At 37.9% G+C, this 23,745-nt stretch overlaps 1 protein-coding gene across 1 annotated transcript in view; it reads right to left on the bottom strand.

The window, feature by feature from the left end:
• CSMD1 (CUB and Sushi multiple domains 1) overlaps positions 1-23,745 on the bottom strand; it is a 2,063,616-nt gene that overhangs the window by 138,580 nt on the left and 1,901,291 nt on the right. Inside the window, exons 47-49 of the mRNA XM_024251429.3 lie at positions 15,246-15,434; positions 9,969-10,115; positions 5,816-6,004 (exon numbers count right to left, since the gene is read on the bottom strand). Coding sequence (XP_024107197.3) covers positions 5,816-6,004; positions 9,969-10,115; positions 15,246-15,434 — 525 coding nt within the window. The remainder of the gene's footprint in view (positions 1-5,815; positions 6,005-9,968; positions 10,116-15,245; positions 15,435-23,745) is intronic.

The following is a 23,745-nucleotide window of genomic DNA, read 5'->3' on the forward strand; positions in this document are numbered from 1 at the left end:
GTTGCATTTTAGTAACTATTTGAATATATTCTTCTAGATATTTTTGTAAAGGAGATGAACGAATGTCCTTTATGCATTCAGGAAGTTTATAAATTCTATTTATTTTATGTAAGAATAAATGGACTGCTTTTCAAATCATTGAGAAAAAAATATAATGTTAACCCAAGGATAACTGTAATATTCAAACAGATCAATACAGATTTTAACTTCCCAAGGCCACAAAAAGATATTGGCCATTTTCTAAAATTATTTTTCATTTGTTACAGTTTTCAAATAAAAATTTTCAAATAAAATAATTAAATAACTATGATGACCTTTAAGTTGGACGTGGAAGTCTTAAAATATTTTAACATTTGCATCAGTAATTACATTCCCAGTTATCTCAATGACCTTCTATAGGATTTACTGCAGGATTTATAACCACTTTTGACCAAATGTGAGATGCTGTCAGAGTCTAAACTGTTATTTATTTTGTGGCAGAGCTGCCTAGTCTGAAATTTATTACAGCACATAGTCTTTCTTTAATTACAATTTTGTTCATTTCGATTGGTCCTTATAAAAGTTACAAAGTCAAATATGATAATGCAAATGAAGCACCCAGTATCTTAAACTAATTTAAAATCCACTGCCTCATTACTGGTAATTTTTAAAACTCCATCTTTTCTTAGCCTCAGAGTCACTACTGGAGACAGCTTGCCCCCTGGACCTGAAGCACAAATATCAAAATCAATTTCACGAAGCCTCCTTTCCCTCACACGGTCCTTATTTCAGTGAGTGGCACCAAATACTCCCAGCAATCAAGCCCCCCACCAACATATGTCATCCCAGATTTATCTCTTCCTTTTTACCTGCTTTCATGAGAGACTGTGGACTCTGTTTCCTAAGTATTTCCAATATCTGTTTTCATGCAAAACTTGTTTCTCACTGTATTTCTAGAAGTCTTCATATCCCTCAAACACACATTGCTATAACCCGCTAAGTACTCGTGTCTTCCAGACAGGATGCATGCCAATCATTCATTATGCCACGGAAAGATCAAGCTTTCTAAAATGCAGATGGGATTGTATCTCTTTTGCTCTTTAATGGAGTCTCATCGAGCAAGGACAGAAGGTGAAAGCCACGTAAACATGCAGCTGAGATTTTCTATGGGCTGCTCCTGCCAGCTTCTCCAACCCATCGTCCTCCACCATGTCCCCTTCACATTCCAGCTCAGACGTCCCAATATCCTGGACCTTCTGTGCTACTCCCGCTGGATGACTATCCATTCCTGCTGACTATCATATTGAATTGTACTTATTAGTTTATAAGACTCTCTCCCTCCGGACTAGCAGAGCCATAAGAGCTGGGAATATTTTTTATTCACCTTGGTACCTGCCTGCAGCACGTAACTCAGAGCTAAGTTTGAATTGAAAAGAAAACAGGCATAACTTCCTTAATACTTGTATGAGGCTTCAGACCCACAGCAACAACCTTAATCTACAAAAACAGACACATAGTTAACATCGCTTTGCCTGTGTTCTTGAATACAAAAGGAAACATGTCAAGAAATTATACAAAATATACCCTCTCCATAAACATAGCCCTTGTATCCACTTTTATTTTGGACAGTGTGCTTGAAGCCTAGAGGCTTCAGAGGTAAAACCTGTAACTTTATCCCTACAGATGTGCTATGTGGAGATTCTCATGTCCCAGCTTTATATCGAATGTGAACATGTGTGGGAAAAATAAAATCATGAAAACTTCTGTGCTGATTTGGGTGGCGAAGATGTGGTGATGTGTTAATTTAGCTGGGGTTTTTGAAAATTGTTTTTCCCATGTGGAGTTCTAAACATTTTAAAGAGCTCACCTGGTCTTTTGTTTCATATTTCATTTTTCTTTTATTTTATTCATTTTTATTTCATAATTATGAATTGTCAGCAATTCAGGATCACATAAATGGTGACGATTCTTCCATATATATTAATTCTCTTTAAACAAAAATGATAGTTTTTTTAAAAAGACAGAACATGTCTTCAATTATCTAAGAACTGAAAATAAAATTCTCTTAAGTGTCATATATCTCTGCTTGTAAATTAAAATTACTAATTAAGATTCCAAGAATCAAATAGAAAATAGGGTTCCCTTAATATTTTATTTTTAACACCAGAGGAAAAGAGCAACACATCGTTGATAATCAGAGTGCTTTCTTCTTTTTAAAGTATTTCAGCCTCAAAATAACTTTTTGAATCTATAACTTTAAAAAATTTTTCTGATTATATATATTTTTGAGGCAGTCATCAAAGGGTCCTATTTGCACATCAGTAAGGATGTCGCTTAATCTGTTATACACAGCCAAATGTGCAACTCTATATTCCAGGTCATGCTGTCCATCCACGGTGACAGTTACCGTAATTTTTATATATATGTGTTTTTGTCTCATTCTGCCTCCCAGGCTGGAGTGCAGTGGCATGATCTTGGCTCACTGCAGCCTCTGCCTCCTGCCTGGGCTCAAGTCATCCCTCCATCTCAGCCTCCCAAGTAGCTGGGACTACAGGTACACACCACCACACCTGGCTAATGTTTGTGTTTCTTGTAGAGACAGGGTTTCACCATGTTGCCCAGGCTGTCCTGAACTCCTGTGTTCAAGCAATCCACTCACCCACCTTGGCCTCCCAAAGTTGCTGGGATTACAGGTGTCAGCCACTGCACCCAGCCTATAATTCTATTTTTCATTATTAGACTGTGAATCCCTTGGAAGGAAACAGATCTTTTTGTTGTTGTTGTTGTTGTCATTTCTCCTTGGGTCAGTACACACAACTGCTCAACATATCTGTGAGTGGATGGGAGAAGGTTTCTAGTATAATCCACAACACACCATATGCAATTTGCCAAAGAAAAGCAGCTGAAAACCCACAAAATCTCTTTCTGTCATATGTGGCCAAAGTGTTTCTACAACTTAGGGAAGTATATACAGTGTGTAAAAGATCTACATTCTAGGGCTGGGCAGGGTGGCTCATGCCTGTAGTCCCAGCACTTTGGGAGGCTGAGGCAGGAGGATCACCTGAGCTCAGGAGTTTGAGACCAGCCTGAGCAACATGGTGAAACTCCATCTCTACTAAATACAAAAAATTAGCCGGCTATGGTGGTGGGTGCCTGTAATCCCAGTTACTTGGAAGGCTGAGGCAGGAGAATTACTTGAACCTGGGAGGCAGAGGTTGCCGTGAGCCGAGATCACACCCATTGTACTCTAGCCTGGGCAATAAAAGCAAAACTCTGTCTCAAAAAAAAAAAAAATCTACATTCTAAAAGTAACAAAAGGAAAGTGTGTAATTAATACTAAACAAATAAAATCTCCCTTTGTGGCACATGACAAAAATCACACATTTCTATTTTACATTTAATATAGCTAAATCAACTTCAACAATTCTTTAAGCATAAGCAAAAACTGTTGGGGAATAAATTGCCAATATATGTTGTACAACCTTATGCTATTTAAAACTTTTATAATTCCTTTTCAATGGCCTTTATCCAGATAATCATTTTTACTCTTCATTTTAAAGGTTTAATTTTGTTTTTAAAATGATAAAAATGCTGATTGAATTGTACCACACAACTTTAATGTTCAAAAATCCTACTTTTTGCTACATTTTGTTTTGTTCTAAGCATTACAATCTATATATAATGAAAATAATTTTATATTATAATTAAAATGCTATTTTACACAAATTATAAATATCTAAAAGGTGACTAAAAGAAGTCTTACACAGGAAATGAATTTAAGTGCTTAAAATATAGATTCTTTCAGAATTAGTATTTGCAAGATTCTATTTTAAGGATAATTTCTTCTGGCAAGGAAAATTCCACTTTAACAATGGTCAGGCTCCCAGGAAGACTGAATTCTAGACCAACATTTTTATGATTATGAAATCCCTTAACTTTTATGTGTTTCAGTTTCAAATACATAAAAATAAGTAGTTCGACTAGATTGTTTTTAAGATGCCTCCAAATTTAAAGGTCAAAATGTATGAAGAAAAAAACAAAACCATATTGACTCTTGAGTTAACAGAAAGGTTAACAGGAAGTGTAGAAAGTCACAGGTCTGTTCTAGAAAAATGATACTTCTTAAATGTTTTATAATTTGAGAACAAAGTCAGGTAATTTATTTATTGCCAAGAACAAATCTGAAGGAAGGTACTCTTACTCTTCTTCCAAAACGTGGTGTGCATTCTAGCATCCCATATACACAAAGCCATTGCCTCTCTGCCATGCTCCACACAAAGAAGAGACACCCTGATCATGTTCCCACAGATTCCTTGGCCACAGCTGCAAAGATGTCGGAAGAGCCTCATTTGCAGTGTGCACTATTTGTATTTCTGAATCATTTAACTTAGCATTAAATAGTTCTGCTGGGGTCGGGGGAGGCCACGGGAGAAGAAGAAAGAAGTCAAGACTTATCCCAAACCTATATATCTGACATCCTTTAATCCTTCTCAACCATTTACTGAAAGGATAAGCCATGTCTCCACCTCGTAAACCGTTTCCAGAACTCCTTGCTTATCGATCAGAAAGACGGACTGGCATGAGCCTGGCATCACCCGAATCCCTTTGAGACATGAAGGTCCCTCTCCGTACCCCTTTGTGCTTAGGCCTGGAGAGCACATTCTCTTTAGGCTCTATTTTAACTCCGCCTCTAGAGGACAAGAAATGACTTCAGGAGTTTCTGCCCATTCCACCGAATCCCTTTCCTGTGTCCAGGCTGCCGTGTGGGCTGTGACTCTGTCATCAGCATTCTGTTTCCAGCACCAGCGGGGCAGAGACCATGGTGTGTTCTCTGAGCTGAAGTTGGGTCTCTTCAGCAATAGATTCTATGACTCTGTTCTATAAACAGAGTCATAGAACATTTAAAGCAAATGAGAAATATATCTTCTTCTAAAAGAAAAAGTATTCTTGTAAAGAAAAAAAAATTATCATTCTAATCATTCCTAATGAAGTAAGCTGCTTGAATCTATCTCTATGTTTATTTTACATTAAATAAGAATTTTTAGAGGTAAAACAAAAATAATACAGGCTAAGTGTCTGATCAACTTCTTACAGTCAAAGGCACCCACAATAACTGTGATAAGTATCTATTACTGTCTCACAAAACAATACCAGAAAATCTAATATCTAATGAAAATGAGAAAAAAGAGAGCCAATATGAGCTTTCACTCATAAATCATAATTAGCTTTCAAAGACGAATATAATTCATTATGAATATAAACCTTGATAAGACAAAACTGAAAATTTCATGACTTCAAAGCCTTCAATTAAAATTAAAATGCCTTATTTGAAAACCTGGTTTTTATGCACATGATAGATAAAATGCAAAAAAAGGCATGAAATATTGAAATCAACTTTAACAAGCCCTAGATTTAAATAACAAAACAAAATCAAATACAGAGCTTATGGCTCAAAGAATGAGTTTTTAAACTAAAATAAAGAAAATGAGTTTTTCAGAAATTAATGTTTTTAAATTAATACAATGGTAAAGAAAAAATATTTCGAATCTTAAATCGGATGACATATTTTTTACTTCAAGAGGAAATACAAGTAAGTGTTAGAATAACTTGACCCAGGATCTAATGAATGTCCAACCCTTCTTCAAATTCAGGCTATACAACTACATGTCAGGAAAGTTTGCATAGCCACTGGAAGTTTAATTCGTACTGTTATAAGCCAATATTCAATTTTTCCCTACCTTTTATTCTTAGTCAGTGCTTCATTTATTTTCAGAGAGTGATTAAAATGAGAGCAATACACAGGAAACAAGGCTGGGGATGAAAACGCATTTCTTACCCTGGCAGAGTGGCGTGGGAGAGTCCCACTGGTACATGCCAAGGGGGTTTCGTCTACAGGTTGCATTGCTGTGGCCGACCATTCGGTATCCAGGCTTGCAAAAATAATGCACTTTGCTTCCAACCGCTCCTGCAGTCCTGTTTAGAATACCCCCGTTCTTCAGGGAGTGGGTCAAACTGCAGTAAGGTGCTGTGGGCAGACAGACACACACACAAATAAGTCAACAAGCAAACAGATGGCCAGTGCCATTGCCTTTGTGAGAGTCTATAAATGAATGACTTCTGATTTCCAAAAGGTAGGAAATGAGCACCAGTATGTAAGTTTGTTCTAAAGAGCATTCCAAAACTGCAGAGTCTAAGAGGCAAGTCTCTTACTCTGAAGTTGAGATCATCTGCAGCTTTGAGTCAATGTGAAGCTAGGATTCTGACTATGGTATTGTGAGAAACATCAGGAGTATCCAATCTTTTGGCTTCCCTGGGCCACACTGGAAGAAGAATTGTCTTGGGCCACATATAAAACATACTAACACTAATGATAGCTAAGGAGCTATAGAAGAAACTGCAGAAAAATCTTATAATGTTTTAAGAAAGTTTACAAATTTGTGTTGGGCTGCATTCAAAGTCACCCTGGGCTGTATGCAGCCCACAGGCTGCAGGTTGACTTGGTCTAGAAGGATCATTTTGAATGACCTCATTCACCTCTCTAAAGCAGGTTACTTACTTAAATAAGCAAATCTGTCACCAGGATAAAAGTGATAGGGTACTGCACAAGGCATCATATTTGAAACAAAAATATTCTCCATGTTTTTTTAAGTATTGTTAAAATGGAGAAAGTAGAAATATATAACATTTTCTTAATCAAGGCCATTAACTTTTTTCCTTGTGGCTGTTCAGTGAAACTTCTGGACTGTACAATGACGTAGATATTAACCTTTTTTAACATATCGGATTTGAATGAAATCTTTGAAGAAAATGCATTCTCTTGAGTCAATAACAATCTCACAATAGCTTTAATCATCCCTCTTTGTAAGGAGACATTTTAAAACTAGAGACGGGCATTTGTTAAAATAATAGTTTTACTCACACAGAATGTCACATTTCTATGGCTAAAAGTCTCTGCATCTTATTTACACATTTAGACAAAGAAACTTGCTTCATCCACACAAGGAGAGGTCACTACTACACAAAATCCTAGGAACTCACTTCAGATGAATTTAAACAATACAACAGAGAAGGTCGTCAAGAACTGGGAACTCTCAGTTTCTTTTTAAAGAATTTTAGATCTTCCACTTCCCTCTGGGGCTTCCATATAAAAGCACACACATGCAGGTCTGAATGCTTAACATTGCTCCTTTCCTTGGAAATACATTCAGAAGAAACTTTCTGAAGGTTTTCTATCATAGTGGTGCCCAGAAGCAACATCTATGTGTCTGGCCTCAGCTGTCAACCATGTTCCTACGAGAAGCGTCCTCAGAGAATATTCTCAGCTGGGTGAGCCTCTGAAGTACCATTTCCTTTTTTTATGGGCTGATTTTTCTTCAGTGAAAATCCACTATCATAAGAATCTCTTGATTCACAGCTCCATTGGCCACACCATTTTCTACCTCCAGTTATTTCTAGACCAAATTCTTCTAAGTTTTGAATGAACCAAAATACTTAGTTTAGACAAAGTATGAGTACAATCAGGCACCCTGAATACCAATGGCTTGGAATCACTGTGCTAGTAAAAAAAAAAAAAAAAAAAAAGTTAATAAAAAATAGAAGGAACAATTGGACTGTAGATTCCTCTCCAAAGTCATAGATAAGTTAAATAAAGTTTGCAGGAAGTGAGACCATGAGGCTCGTTGGGTGTCACCTGTGCTTTATGACCCAGCTCCATTTGTTAAGAGATAGAATTTGCAGGATGAGCATCTAACTCTAAATGGATTCCAATAAGGCTCCATTTTCTTTTACTGTGTTTCTTCTATCGCCAGGCCCTCAGAATACCTCTTCTTTCCTAACTCACTTAGAATAGGACATGAAGGGCCCCAAAGGGGAAACCACAGCATAGAATACAAAGAGAGACTGGAGCAGGGGGCCTGCCAGCCCAACTCCTGGCTGCGGGAAGAGGAATTCAGAGGAGCAGGGCCCAGTCCTTCCACTCTGGGGGTGCAGCCTTGGAAAAGCTGGGATATAGAATGAAAAGTCTAATGGGTACCCAGGTAAGAGAAGACTGGGACAGGTGGATATTCTGGAATTTTGTTGTGAATGCCAAACCAGTCTGTACTTTTGACCCGCCCAGTATGGAAGCTTTCATTTGCTTCTCATAGTACTGAAAGGACATTGCTAATTCAGCCTGCACTTAGCACAGTTTATGGAATTGTCCAGAACCACTGTTCGACAGGAATTTCTTTGTCTTTTTTAACTCAGATTTCAATTATGGTGATTCATTATATTGCTTTTATGCCTGAATGATCAAGAGTTACGTGCATAGGGCAAATACATGTTGGGGATGCAATGTGTGGTCATGTGACCATATTATGGGCTAGAGTTCCCTTGGCCACATCTTAATATTTTAGGGACATTTTCATTTAATCAATGCTCAAAAATTACTGATGCTGACCTAGCAGAGATCACTGAGTCATCAATTCTAAGTAAAAAGCTGTGAGATAGATAGATAAAGAATATTTTACATTCACATATGACACATATGGGTCTATCTGCCTCTCTTTCTCTCTTTCTCTCTCCACTTAAACAACATAAAATTGTGTAGTCTTCTTCTCCCAATACAGTTTAACAATGAGGCTCTTCTTGTGGTATGACAACAAATGAAAATACCTTTTGAAAGACATAGAGATCATTGTTCTCACAATTGAAGGTATAATCATATCACCAGGCTACTAAGAATTTCTTTGCAGGTAAAACAAGATAAATTATGTTCATCATGATTTTCTCTGTGCTGACCATGTTTGCACATTGGAAAAATTCAAACACCTTTAAGAGTCTGGCTATCTATTTTTTGGAACAAGGAGTTTGCTGAATGCAAATCACATCATTGCATCGATGTCTTTGTAGCAAAGGTCTGAGTATATTTTATTAAACCTTCCAGAGGAAGAATGTCTGAATTTCTTGCCTGTCATCCTCACATCAAGGGCCTTTCAAAATCTTGATGCTTTTTACCATTTTGTATGTCTACCAACCAGAGTGAGCTGAAACCTTATTCTTACAACGCTGTTTTAAGACTGTTTCCTGTTTTTCTCTTTGGACGCTCCTAGTCCCTAAAGATGTAAAATACCAACACAGTAATAAACAATCCTCCGTCAGCATGTATCGTTCACTTCCCATACACAATGAGCATCTTTCATGGGAAAACATAACTTGAAAGTTGTCAAGGGTATTGCTGAGTGAGATTTTGAGAAAAGTTTAGATTTTCTGCTTAGTAATTGAAATGTGCTCAGGAATTAAGAGTCTGCCTACTGCTTCTGTAGGAAAGTTTAAAGAATAGTGTGGTCAGATCCTATTGATGATTGTATATAGGATTTAATGTCTAATAAATATATTGACTGATTTGATCAATTTGTTACTAATTGATTTAGTTAATATAAATCACTGCTGGCAGAGAATGATTAAAGTATATAGAGAAAGAGCAAAATAATTTATATTTTGATAAGGAAATATATATATTAAACATATATTATGTATATGCTTATTTGTACAAATATATATATATACACATATATGTGGTGTGAATCATACATAAAGAGACCTGCAGATAGATACAAAAACATAACTATTAATAGTAACAGATTATCACTTATGCAATTAATAGAAATACAATTATCTTTTCCTATTTGTTTCCTTACCATTTAAACATATTTTAAAATTAATTTTGATTATATTAGTTTATCTTTTGGAAAATGTCTTTGCTTTCTATAATATGAATTTCAGCAGTTTGTAATTTTAACAATAAAATTCTAAATATTAAGCAACAAATTTCCTAATGTAGTTTAGAGGAATCATTCAGAATAATTCCCCATCATATATTTCTATTGTAGTTAATTATTAATCTTTAAGAATTAGGATTATATTGTAAATTTCTACTTAAATTGTTTTATTCAATGAAAATCACCTGTTTTAAAATACTTTCATATAAAATCTAAACCTCATTTACTTACCTGCGTAGCGAATCTTGAATCCTTTTTTACTGGTGGCATGGTCAGTGGACCAGCGGAGATATAACTGATTACTCCTGCTTGTAAAATTTGATTGCTCAGTATGATTCCCACTTAAGACTACTAGCAGAGGACTTTGCCCAGAAGAACCTAAGTGAAACAGAAAAACAAAAACATTCAGAGATGAGTGAGCACCTACAAAATGCATACTAGGTTTAGCTTTTGATTACACTGGAGTCTACGTGTGCAATACACAGATATAATTATTACAAAAGTGGACAACAAATTCGAAATGGCTATAGTGACAGATATATTTTCTGAAAAAAATAAGACAATAATGTACAAAAAGAATTTCAGGTGCATATGCTATTAATGGCGTCATATTTAAATAAGCTTTACCTATAAAACAGCAGTAATTGAAAAAAATGAAAGTAATATGTATTGTTAGTATTTACAATATTGTACTTATACAGGAAGACAGAAACTTTCATGTAATACTAGTGGAAGTGTAAAGTAGTAGAATCACTTTGCAGGGCTATTTGGTAATATCCAGTAAAATTGAAGGTTTAATTATATTTCTATGAACCCTAGCACATGTGCGCAAGTATTATTTATATAGTGAACATGTGTATTCTAACACTATTTCTCATGGTAAATTTTAGATCAAACTAGTAATTTGGAGTTTTAAAAAAAGAATTGAAGATTCCACGAAAAAGAATTAGATTCATACAGCATTAAAATTAACAAACTAGAAATACACATATCCACATAAGTAATTCTTAATATAACAGATTATTACTAAAAATATATATTTAGAGATAAATATAATAGGATAACAACTATATAAAAAATAAAAAAATGCAATATATAAAATGTGTATATGTAGATGACAGATAAATAATTATAAAACATGCATAACCATGACCCACGCAACTCCAACTTCAGAATATTAACTTCCTCTAGGAGAGGCACAAGTGGAATTGGATATGGGTGAAGCTTCTGAATTTACCTGTACACATTGCTTCTTTATAAGATGAGGGCCTAAAGTAAATTTGAAAAAGCCCTGAAATTCATATCTAGTTTTTTCATTTTTCACCTGTCTATGGTATTTGAAATTGTTTAAAAACAACAAAGTTAACACTGAATGTATAGGTAAGAAAAGAAAGCACAGTGGAGGGTCACCCGGCATTGCCCTCATCACCATAACCCAAAGCCATTTATCAGGAGAAATTGCTTCATGGCAATGGGGCTTGCCAATGATGCTACTCTGTTAATGAGCTCAGCATTATCTCATAGTCTTAAAAGTGTTCATGGTGTTTTGCATTTCACAGTTCACTCCTAGGGAACACATTATGGACTGGGAGAATGCAGCCCTCATTGTTGTTCATAATACAAACGCTATGAAGTAAAGTGACACCTGTCTTTGTTGTTATACATAAAATTTTATTTGTGCAAAGATACAGAGAAACCACACTCCACTCACTGTGTAACTCCCAGTTGGAGCAGTTCTCATGACTTTTTTCAAGTAAGACTGTTATGGACTAGACTGGGTCCCCCTGAAATTTACACATTGAAGTCCTATGAAGCCCTAACCCTCAGGACTTGGAAATGTGACTTTAAAGAGAGAGAGGGAGGGTCCCTAAAGACATAACTAAGGTTAAACAAGGTAGTATGGGTGGGTCCTGATCTAATATAACTGATGTCTTTCTAAGAAAAGGAGACTAAGACACAGGCACACCCTGAGCGGGGGCCACATCTCCAAGCCTGGGAGGGAGGCTTGGAGGAGAGTCCCGCCCTGCTGACCCCTTCCACTTAAAGGTTCAGCATCCAGAATTGTGAGAACATAAATTTCTGTTGAGGCTAGGCGTGGTGGCTCACACCTGTAATCCCAGCACTTTGGGAGATAGAGGCGAGTGGATCACCTGAGGTCAGAAGTTTGAGACCAGCCTGGCCAATACGGTGAAACCCCATCTTTACTAAAAATACAAAAAATTAGCTGGGCATGGTGGCAGACACCTGTAATCCCAGCTACTCAGGAGGTTGAGGCAGGAAAATTGCTTGAACCCAGGAGGTGGAGGTTGCAGTGAGCTGAGGTTGTGCCATTGCACTCCAGCCTAGGCAACAAGAGCAAAATTCTGTCTCAAAAAAAAAAAAAAAAATCTGTTGAAGGCACTCAATTTATGGCACTTTGTCATGGCAGCCCTAGGAAAGAAATATGAAACAAACAAACAAAAAACTACAACTCAAAACTAGCATATTAAATAATCGGGCAACGCTGACTTTGGTCAGAGAGGAGGATGAGAAGAAATGATATTAATAGTTGTCACTATGAAAAATGTCATGGCTAAATTTCCTGGGAGATGCCCTGCAAAAGAGTGGCTGGTATTTCACAATCAAAGACAAAGCGTGTTTGGTATGTTGGTTTGCTTGTTGGTATTTAAAAGGATAATGTATATTCTGAGATAAAATGCCACTGGGAAATTAATTAACCTGAATTTATATTTTGAAATGTCATTTTTAATGACAGAACTCAAGAGTAAAGTTTTAGGGGTTTTTTTTTTTTTTTTTTGAGACAGAGTTTTGCTCTGTCTCCCAGGCTGGAGTGCAATGGTACAATCTCGGCTCTCTGCAACCTTTGCCTCCCAGGCTCAAATGATTCTCTTGCCTCAGCCTCCTGAGTCGCTGGGATTACAGGTACCTGCCACCGTGCCCAGCTAACTTTTGTATTTTTTAGCAGAGACAGGGTTTCACCATATTGGCCAGGCTGGTCTTGAACTCCTGACCTCAGGTGATCCATTCACCTCGGTCTCCTAAAGTGCTAGGATTACAGGCGTGAACCACCAAGCCTGGCAGTTTTAGGTATTCTTAATCCAGCATCTGAACCCTCATTATGTTCTATCTGTTCTCTTCGTCTAAAATGTAACTAACTTTCTAGAAGGACTAGTCTTTAAAAGCACACATTCAAATTGGCATGTGCAGAAAACCAGCACAGCAGTAAAGGAAGGTATCCATTTCTGTTACCAAAATGGAAACTAAGTATTCCACCAGTGTACACTGTAATTTTAATTTTGACAGTCTTCTCAATTGAGTTTCATAATGATTAAAACACTGTGTTTTAAAAAGTATTATGGGGTATCCACTACTTAAGCCATAGAGAGTAACATACTCTTGAGATAATAAAGTTTAAAATCAATATATTCAACATGTTTTTTGGTCAACCTATGAACTATAAAAGAGCCTGTCTTACAAAAAAAAAAAAAGACAGAGAGAGACAGAGAGATACGAACATGACATTTACTGCAACAAAAATGTCATCGCTTAAAAACATATTCATATAAAACTCTGACCTTTCACTTTGTAGAAAAAACTTTAAGACCAGACAACCCTAGTCACTGATCTCTGATAATTTTGACAGCAAGTATTATGCTATTGCCTCTAATATATTTTGCCTGTTGTTTATAATGGCTATCTGTCCAAATTTGTAGGAGATCAAATTGCAAGCCATGAGTGCATAAATTATTGATAAATATTTAGCTCCTGAAAGTAAGAGACTTAAAAGCATGGCCAGTATATTTCGATTCAACTACTGTGAAACAAAAGAACATGCATAAGTTCAAAATAATTATTTAAATATACTTTTATGTCCTTTGTAGGGATATATATGTCTACATATACACAAACAGAAACACAGACATACAGCCTGTGAGGCTGGATGCTCTACATTTTAATTTTTGTAGAATACCCAATAGGCCTCAAGTAGAGTTTACCTCTCTTCTTCCACAATAAGAGAAACCCCATTTTTATACTTGCCTAATGAGTTACTTCTCTCTACTCTACAGATTAAAGAAAAAGTTGTAAATAATGTATGTTTGTTTTAATATACACATTTAAAAAGCCATGCTCTGAAAATGAAAATATTGCTCTCCAGTCCTGTTTCTATATATAAAAATGTGAGTTTAATTTCCAGTTTATTAATTCATTTTTGAAAATACATTAATTGATTCAGTGATGTCTATCCATACAAGCAATTTGATTCACCAACTCAGTAAAATGAATACAAACACACATCAAATCCGTTAGAATATTTTTTTCACTGAATTGATTGTTATTTATCTGAACTCAATGACAAATCTTTCAAAATATGTGAAAACCCTGTTATTATGTACAGCCATAATTGTATCTGGTCTAATTTTCGGGGCTATGACAGTTTCACACAAAGAGAAATATTAACATTCCTTCATTTCAAATTGACGATTCAACCACATATTACTTTTAATCATATCACTGTTAAAATTTTCACTGAAATGGCAAAAAAATCATAAGACTATTGTTGAAAACAGTATTGCATGCGTTCAGTTAACCATATTTCACTATTTCAAAGAATCACACTTGAAAAACTCCTGTAGCATTTATCATCTAGAAATCTCTGTGAGCCATGATTTTTACATATTTCTAGTAAAATAATTATTTAGATGACAAAAATACCTCTAGGCCTAAGTTTCCTAAAATATCTTGTGAATTGATATTACATATAGGAGAGAGAGAAAGAGTTATTGAGATCATCTTCTCTAAATAACCGTGTTAAAAAATCAAATAATGGTTAAAGAAAATTTGGTATATTTTCAGGGTATATTCCTAAGCATTCTAACTGTTTGAAAAGTGACAGTGTTAACAATCGTATGGTTTGGCTGTGTCCCCTCCCAAATCTCTTCTTGAATTGTAACTCCCACAATTCCCACATATCGTGGGACAAATCTGGTGGAAGGTAATTGAATTATGTGGGTGGGTCTTTCCCATGCTGTTCTCCTGATAGTGAGTAAGTCCCACAAAATCTGATGGTTTTAAAAATGGGATTTTTCCCTGCACAAGTTCTCTCTCACGTGCGTGCGCCCACTCTTTCTCTCTCTGTCTCTCTCATGCCTGCCACCATCCATGTAAAATGTGACTTGCTCCTCCTTGCCTTCCTCCATGATTGTGAGGTCTCCCCAGCCATGCAGAACTGTAAGTCCATTAAATCTCTTTTTCTTCCTAGTCTTGGGTATGTCTTTATCAGCAGCAAGAAAATAGACTAATACAGTACAACAATCATATGGTAATGTTTTACAGACTGCTTCATCTCTTGAGAATGCACAACCCCAAACTAGTTTATTTTTTGTTTGCTTTGGGAAAACATAAGTTAACTCAAGAATATATTCAAGTCTTTATGTTACTAAAACATTGTAAAAGTGTTTTCATCAATGATGCCAAGGTCACTGGTATACAAAGATTAAAGACACTTACCATCAAACACTTCCAGTGCATCAAATTGCTTTTCACTTTGAAATGTGTCCACAAAGATGGTAATGTTGTAGTTTGGTTCCACTTTAATACTCCAAGAGCAAGTCTGGGAGTTAAAATAATTACCCGGATACCCTGGGCTGAGAATGACTCCCGATGATCCAGTCCGGACTTCATTTGCTGGGCATTGTGCTGGAGAGAAAAGTACCAGCAAAAGTTTGCTTTAATAAAATGATTCCAACTTCAATAGGATAGTTTCTATCCCTGTATAAACAAGCCAATGAAAGGAAAAAGCAATCTTATTGAGCTCTGGCCAAATTTAATACCGGATGCAAACACAGAGGGAGGGTAACACTGAATAATCATGAGAATTGTGCATCTTTCTCTTTGCAGTTCTCTCCACTCAGCCTGCACACTCCTTCGGCCCCTGCATCTCCCACACACCTTAATTTGGGGCAGGTGCATCATGGATTTCATCATACAATGCAAGATTTCCTAACTCTACTACAAAGAAGAACCTCACCATTTCAAAAGAGTATTACAGAAATATGGTGAAATGTTATGCAATAAGAAAAGAAAACTCATATTTATTTTGGCTTTAAATATACAGTAGCCCCCCCTTATCCCTGGGGATACATTCCAAGAGCCCTAGTGATGCCTGATGCTGCAGATGGTCCAGAATCCTATGTCGTTTCTGGTGCAATCACATCATACAGGGCAATGGATATGCTGGACAAAGCTGGGATTCATGTCCTGGGTGAGACATAGCCCGGGGATGATGACAGATTTCATCAGGCTATTCAGAACAGTGCAAAATTTTAAATGTGTTGTTATTTCTGGATTTTTTCATTTAATATTTTCAGACTGTGCTTGATCACAGGTAACTGAAATTGCAGGAAGGGAAACCTCGGATCGGGGGTGGGGGGGAACTACTGTACTTAGCATAGTAATATTTAAACGTTCGATGTGATTGCTCGGGACCCTGGGAAGAGGAAGAATTAGAGACCTGGTCTCAATCCCATATGGGACACCTCAGCAGGAGCCCTGATTCCTAAGGGATGAATTAATTGTAAATGTATCATGAAGATACTATGGATATATCGTATCTTTTCTCCTCTTGCTTTTTAAAAAATTATTATTCAACTACTTCCAGTTTAATCAACATAAAAATAATCTGCAGAAATCTGGACACGCAAAACACTAGTCTCCTAATTAGTAATTTCTCTCATCACTAAATTATCTTCCAGAAACAGTTTGTGTATAAAACTATTAAGGGAAATTTTTTTCTATTATTGGTAATGGTTCATAAATAAAAAAGGTATATCAAAATTACTTGTAGGTGTTGAGAATTCTATAGTTAATCACCTTTTCCTTAATGAAAAAGAACTTTTGTTAAATTTATTTATTGAGTTATCAACTTTTAATTAGTTAAATGTGTGCTATTTATACATACATTTCAAGATAGAAACTTGTCAAACAGATGAGCGAAGCTTATGATATGTGTTTTTATTCAAGTAACTGCCTTTTGAAAAGAAATTTATTTCCTATTTTCTTCCATTTATCTTAGCATTCTAATTAAGATATATTTTAAAATATAGAAAATGTTTAGACATAAGACCACCGATCATAAAACATTTCATAGAACTCTTTAAATAACATGTATTTTAGGTGAGATTTTAAAAATATTTACAATGATAAATTAATGGCAATAATATAAACTAAAATAATCCTAATCAGAACACACAGATTGAAACAACTGAGTTAAAGGTCTAATTTTCTTCTGTGATGGGGACCGTATCACTTTGTAAAATACACGCTGCCCATTCAAAGTTAATGTGATATTTTAAGAAAGAAAAAATAATGAAATTAGGGTTCGTGCCTGTGTACATCTGTGCAGACTAGGACCTCAAGTTTTAGAAGCTCCACACACCTGCCTTGACTTTGCAATAACAACCAGGGCTTTTCTTGGCTCTGACATGTAAGCACAGAGTAATAATAGCTTCCCCTCAGGGTTCTAATTAGAGCCAATATATGCAATTTTTTTTTTAATCTAAAGTGCTACGTGGGCAGAAACTGTTGTAAGGACTAGGGATGATTACACCACATGCCTACCTTTTCATAACTGTTAGGGACAAACCGCCCCAAAAAGTTTCTTGGTACTGCCGACACTCCCCGCAAGCCCCTCTGTACTGCCCACCTCTCCCCTTAATGCCCTGCAACTCTTCTCTATGCCGTTCACCCTTCCCCCAAGCCTCTTTACATTTCTAAGCCTTATCCAAGCGCTGCAGTGAAGCCAGCAGACTTCACTCATCAGACGTTACTACAATAAGCAAACCCCAATTACAAACCATCCAGACCACACAGAGGGAGGTCGTGGGGAGCATAAACAAACTTTACCTACACCCTCCTGTAAGTTCCTTCATCTAGCTGCTGCCATAAATGTCACAAGATACTATATGGCAAAGTTAACCAACAAACAACTCCAGGGTCCCTCTCCCCTATATAAACCCCTCATTTTGTAAGCTCAGGGCTGCCTCTTCTCTCTGTGGTGGAGCAGCCGGCAGGTGCAACAAACTTACTCACCTGACTTTGGGTCTATTCATCCTTTCTCTAGTCTGACCTTATACTAACACAAAAATGCTACCAGAGGGCGTTTCAGTTTGTGGGATTACACTTGAAAAATAGTTAGCCAATCTCTCTACCCTGTATTTTTATGAGGACTGAGATTTTATAACTGCAGCTATAGTTATCAGATGACATTGGAACTTCAGGCCATCTGGAAGTAAGAAACCTTTACTGAGTTGCTAAAATCCATCTGAAAACCTCTTCGCACTTCCTGGGGTTTGACAGCAGTGCAGTGATCTAACCCAGAAGCAGCATTTTAAGCATAGCCATTCTTATTCCCTTCATAATTGAAATGCTGATTTTGTTTCTTAGGGAAGACAAAATGAAAATATAAGCAACTTGTTATATAATTCCCACTAGTTTACAGAGGACTCTCAGTTTCTACAATTCTCTCCGACCTAAAGAGATAGGAGATAATTTGTAGAGCATTTGTACCATTTTTCATTTGTATCATTTATCATTTGTATCATTTTTCTTACAATACTTAGCAATACTTTTTTCAGTCATACATATTGTTTTCAAAATTCATTTGGGTTTTTTTGGTATTTTGAGGTTTGGTTTTGTTTTTTAATTTGTTTGTTTGTTTGAGACAGGGTCTCACTCTGTCACCCAAGCCAGGCTGGAGTGCAGTGGCAGGATCACGGCTCACTGCAGCTTTGACCTCCCAGGCTCAAGCAATCCTCCCACGTCAGCCGCTTGAGTAGCTGGGACTACAGGCGCACGCCACCCCTCCTGGCTAATTTTTGTATTTTTATTTTAGAGATGGTGTTTTGCCATGTTGCCCAGGCTGGTCTCCAACTCCTGGGCTCAAGCAATCCTTCCACCTCAGCCTCCACCGTGCTCTGCCTAAGAGGCATTTGGATGTGTTTGCCCATGAGCGAAAGTGGTTTGTTTTCTTGTGTTTCTTCTGCTCTTTCATATGGAACCACTGCTTCTGCTCAGTGTTATAAACTATTGCTTGGAGCAATACCCACTTGGAGTGGGAGGGCTTAAAGGGACTGCAGTGTGGTCCTATAGCTGAGACATTTATTTCTTAGCAGCAATCACACATTAGAAAACAACTGTGTCTCCACTTGGGAATCTGGGAAACCTCTCACCATAGGGGAGCACCTGCCTAGAGCACCTGTCAAAAACACACGCGAAAGCTTGCCTCTCTCAGACATCACCTGCGCTTTGAGCTATGATCCTTCTGCGCAACGTTAGTGCCCCAGATTGTTTTTAAAGAAAAATAAAATGTGAGGCTTAAAACCCAAAGCATCTTATTCAATGCATCTCAGGCCTTCAGCAAAAGTAATAGGAGATGAGGATTAGTACTCTAGGATTAACAGCATAAATTGGGATTTATGAGTAACTAAGATTATTCTTAAAAGCACCTACAGGTATGACAGAATTGGAGAAGGTGAGCCCTCTGTGAACTAGGGAAAAGGCTGCCCCAGGGCCCTTGTGACGCCTGCTATTATCCAGCACACACAGAAGGAAGCCGGAGCTGGGCAGCGGTGGTTTTTATGTCGCCTCCATCTGCTGCTTTCGAATGGTCATTATCAGAAGGTCATTGAATCTCCTTAATGTTCACTGAAAATGTATGGTGTTTTTTTTTTCTAAAGAAATGAATATTCTAAAAACTATTGAAGGATCCCCCATGGTCCACAGGATGAAGAAACATGATGTTGAAGACCTCTGAAGTCAGGTCCTAGTTTAGGTTTCCAGCCTGATTTAATTTACTACCTCTTCCCCCAAAACACCCTGAGAGCAGGCAGTAGGAAGCCATCTCCTCCTTTCTCCTCGGCGCCACACCCTCCTTTGTGTTTCCAAACCTTTGTTATTAATTCTCTTCACTTTTTGAAATGCTTCTCTTTCCTTAACAGGAGAAAAGCCACTCCTGTGATGTCTCTTACTCAGGTTTTTCTACATTAAGATGAGTGTCTAGCACAGTAATATCTCCATATAAGGCTGACTTTTTTTTTTTTTTTTTTTTTTTTTGAGACGGAGTCCAGCTCTGACGCCCAGGCTGGAGTGCAGTGGCATGATCTCAGCTCCCTGCAAGCTCCACCTCCCGGGTTCACGCCATTCTCCTGCCTCAGCCTCTGGAGTAGCTGGGACTATAGGCACCTGCCACCACGCCTGGCTAATTTTTTTTGTATTTTTAGTAGAGATGGGTTTTCACTGTGTTAGCCAGGATGGTCTCGATCTCCTGACCTTGTGATCCGCTCCCCTCAGCCTCCCAAAGTACTGGGATTACAGGCATGAGCCACCACGCCCGACCAATGCTGACTTTCAAAGAACAATGCACTCTCCTTGTTTCCCTAAAATGACATGATCTCAGCTCACTGCAACCTCCACATCTGGGGTTCAAGCGATTCTCCAGTCCCAGCCTCCAGAGCAGCTGGGATTACAGACGCCTGCCACCACATCTGGCTAATTTTTGTATTTTTAGTAGAGACAGGGTTTCACCATGTTGGCCAGGCTGGTCTCAAACTCCTGACCTCAGGTGATCCTCCTGCCTTGGCCTCCCAAAGTGCTGGGATGGTGATAAGTTTCAAAGCACAATTTCTAAAAGTGTGTTTATGACATTTGAAGAAGACAGACTAATAGCTAATATAATTTTTCTGAAGAATTTATTGGGAGATGGGCCCCCGCTTGAGCACAATCGAATCAATCAAATAGTAGAAAAGTACTTAAAGAAAGATGATAATTAAGTGCTTCCGTGATTAAGGATTTGGTAAAAGACATCTAGGGTCCTACATCCTGTTCCTTTTTAAATGATGAGTTGTTTAGAGAATGACAGCTAAGATCGCTCTCCGTTTGTTTTAAACAAATTGACTTGTGACTTGAAAGAGAAGAGAACTAGGTTATCCCGTGTGCTTCCTGAGGCGTGGAGCGGGGCGTGGGAACCTTCAGCGTGAGTAAAAGTTGGAAAATTTTGTCTGCAGAATGCTCCCTGTAACTGTCTGCGACAACTGAGGAAATTTAGAGAATAACGCTCATGTTGCGTTGATTTAGACATCTGCCACTTAAAGATGGGGACAGGCTGTGAGAAATGCATCTTTAAGGGCTCATGTCATCATGCAAAGATAACAGCATGTACTTCTGAGGCAGGCCAGTCTCCCTAACGCAGGCCTCCCTAACAACTGTTTCCGTACTAATGGAGTGTTTCCATTAAATATTAAAAGCTGAAAGAGCCAGTGCCTTTATATAAAGCCTGGTACGGAGTGTTTCAGTTAAATATTAAAAGCTGAAAGAGCCAGCGCCTTTATACAAAGCCTGGTAGGTAACAAAGAGTTTTCCCTAGGCTTCTCCTGGGCCTTGAAGCATGACAAGGTAACAAAGGAATTCTTAACAGGACCCTTTTAGAATTCAACAAGTTTTATTAGCAGTCTGAAGAAACTCCCCAGGCCTCCACAAACAAGTTTATTGGGGTCTAAAGCAGCTCCCCAAACCTTTGTGATTTAGCAGGAGACAAAACAAGACTAATCACCCCAGCACCTGGACCCATTTAGATTCAGTAAACTTACTGAGGCTCCAGAGGAAGGTCTTCAGGACTCAGACCTTAGTTACAGATTTTAAAATGTTAATCACTTATGTCTTTAAATAAATACACACTTACACATAGACATATAGCTTAGGAGGTACATAAGCTCTAAAAAACTTTGTAATTTTGAGTTGGTCTGGTGATAATTTCCAGGCCTTCTCCCTGTAACCAGTTATAGAAATAAAAACTCTCTTCCTCCTCAGTTCATCTGCATCTCGTTATTGGGCCATGAAAAATAGCAGCCCATCCTCAGTTTGGTCCAGGAACACTTACACACACCCAGATGGTACAGCCTGCTACACAATTAAGCCATATGGTGTAGTCTATTGCTCCTAGACCACACACCTGCACAGTATGAGACTGTACTGAAGACTGTAGGCAACTGGAACACAAGGGTAAGTATTCTCACATCTGAACTCGTCTCAACATGGAAAAGGTAATGCGTTGCCCCGTAGTATTGCGACTGCTAGACATCACTCGGTGGTGGGAATTTTCAGCTTCCTTATAATCTTACAGGACCACGTTTATCTACACGGTCTGTCATGGATCAAACGTCATGCAGTGCATGATTGTTCTCTGTTCTTGGCTTGTCATGAATTAAACATCATTTAAATAAGAACTAGGTTCACCTGGAGAGGACACCCTAATCAAATTCCTTTTTTTTTTTTTTTTAAATGATGTAGTTTTGCTCTTGTTGCCCAGGCTGGAGTGCAATGGCACAGTCTTGGCTCACTGCAACCTCTGCCTCCCAGGTTCCAGTGATTATCCTGCCTCAGCCTCCTGAGTAGCTGGGACTACAGGCATGTGCCACCATACCCGGCTAATTTTGTATTTTCAGTAGAGACAGGGTTTCCTCATGTTGGTCAGGGTGGTCTTGAACTCCTAACCTCAGGTGATCTGCCCACCTTGGCCTCCCAAAGTTCTGGGATTATACGCATGAGCCACTGCCCCTGACCAAAATTCCCTGTTTTTAGAGCTGCACATTTGATACATACGTATGCCTTTCTTCTCTTCTCAGCTAAGATCACCTTTAGTTAAAGTCTATTCTGAGAAACTTGAGGCTTTGTTTGTTGGGATTAAAATGTACCTTAAAAAATGTGAAGGTTTGCCTGGGTTCATTTTTATATAGAATGGCAGAAGATGAACACTTTTTATATTCCCCCACCTTGAGTAAAGAATCCATAAATAGACCATTGTTGGTCCTGGAAGATGGCACAGATGTTGACTATCTTCTAAGAAGACAATGACTTGGGTCTCCTGACTTTGCACCCAATACAATCCCCACTTCTAAGTAAGACAACCTAGAGGCACAGATTTTGATGACTTCCACAGCCTGTGGTCTGCTTAGCGTTTACACAGACGAGCAGGCCAAGGGTCTGGCCCTCTGCTCAGGTAGTGGTTTCCTGTAATCAATAGTTCTCATGTAGATACAACTTTAATGTTAATATTTTTTCAAAAAAAAATCTAAGTTATTATGGATATTTGGTAATCATTCATTCCAAAATGTATGCCAATTTTTCTTCAGATGTAGAAGATTGTTTCTATCTTTCAGGGTGCCTGGAATCCTGCCTCATTCCAGAATGAGAATGCACAAAGTTATCAGACTTTTTTTTCTTTTCCTTTTTTTCTTTTCTTTTTTTTGAGACAGAGTTTTGCTCTGTCTCTCAGGCTGGAGTGCAATGGCAAGATCTTGGCTCACTGCAACCTCCACTTCCTGGGTTCAAGCAATTCTCCTGACTCAGCCACCCAAGTAGCTGGGATTACAGGCATGTGCCACCACGCCCGGTTAATTTTGTATTTTTAGTAGAGACAGGGTTTCTCCATGTTGGTCAGGCTGGTCTTGAACTCCCAACCTCAGGTGATCCGCCCACCTCGGCCTCCCAAAATGCTGGGATTACAGGCATGAGCCACTGCGCCTGGCCAGTTATCAGACCTTTGAAGAGGATCCATTCACAGGTGTGAGCATCTGCAAAACCACTGCAAAGTAGATACTTTTGCAAAGAAAACTTCCTTTTACAGGGAAGGCAGTTAACATTATAAAACACTCAAAAGATAAATTTATTTAATATTCAGTGGGTCTTTACAACAATCTCAAAAATAAAGCGGATAAATCATCCTCTCTGTGCACAATGCAGGGAAGAGTGACTTGCTCAAATCTGCCTGATTGAGTGACTCTGGCTCCGGGTCCTGTCTTCCTAAATCGTGGGCCCTTTTGGCTGCGTCACTCACCCTAAGGAATGACAATAGTTGGATTCCTTGAAAGAACTGAATTGCTCAAAAGCACTACATCTGCACTTCACTATGATTTTGAAGTTATAAAAACTATTCTAATTTGGAAAGCTTTTTGAT

This window comes from Pongo abelii, chromosome 7 (assembly GCF_028885655.2).
Source record: "Pongo abelii isolate AG06213 chromosome 7, NHGRI_mPonAbe1-v2.0_pri, whole genome shotgun sequence".
In the NCBI taxonomy this organism is placed as follows: Eukaryota; Metazoa; Chordata; class Mammalia; order Primates; family Hominidae; genus Pongo; species Pongo abelii.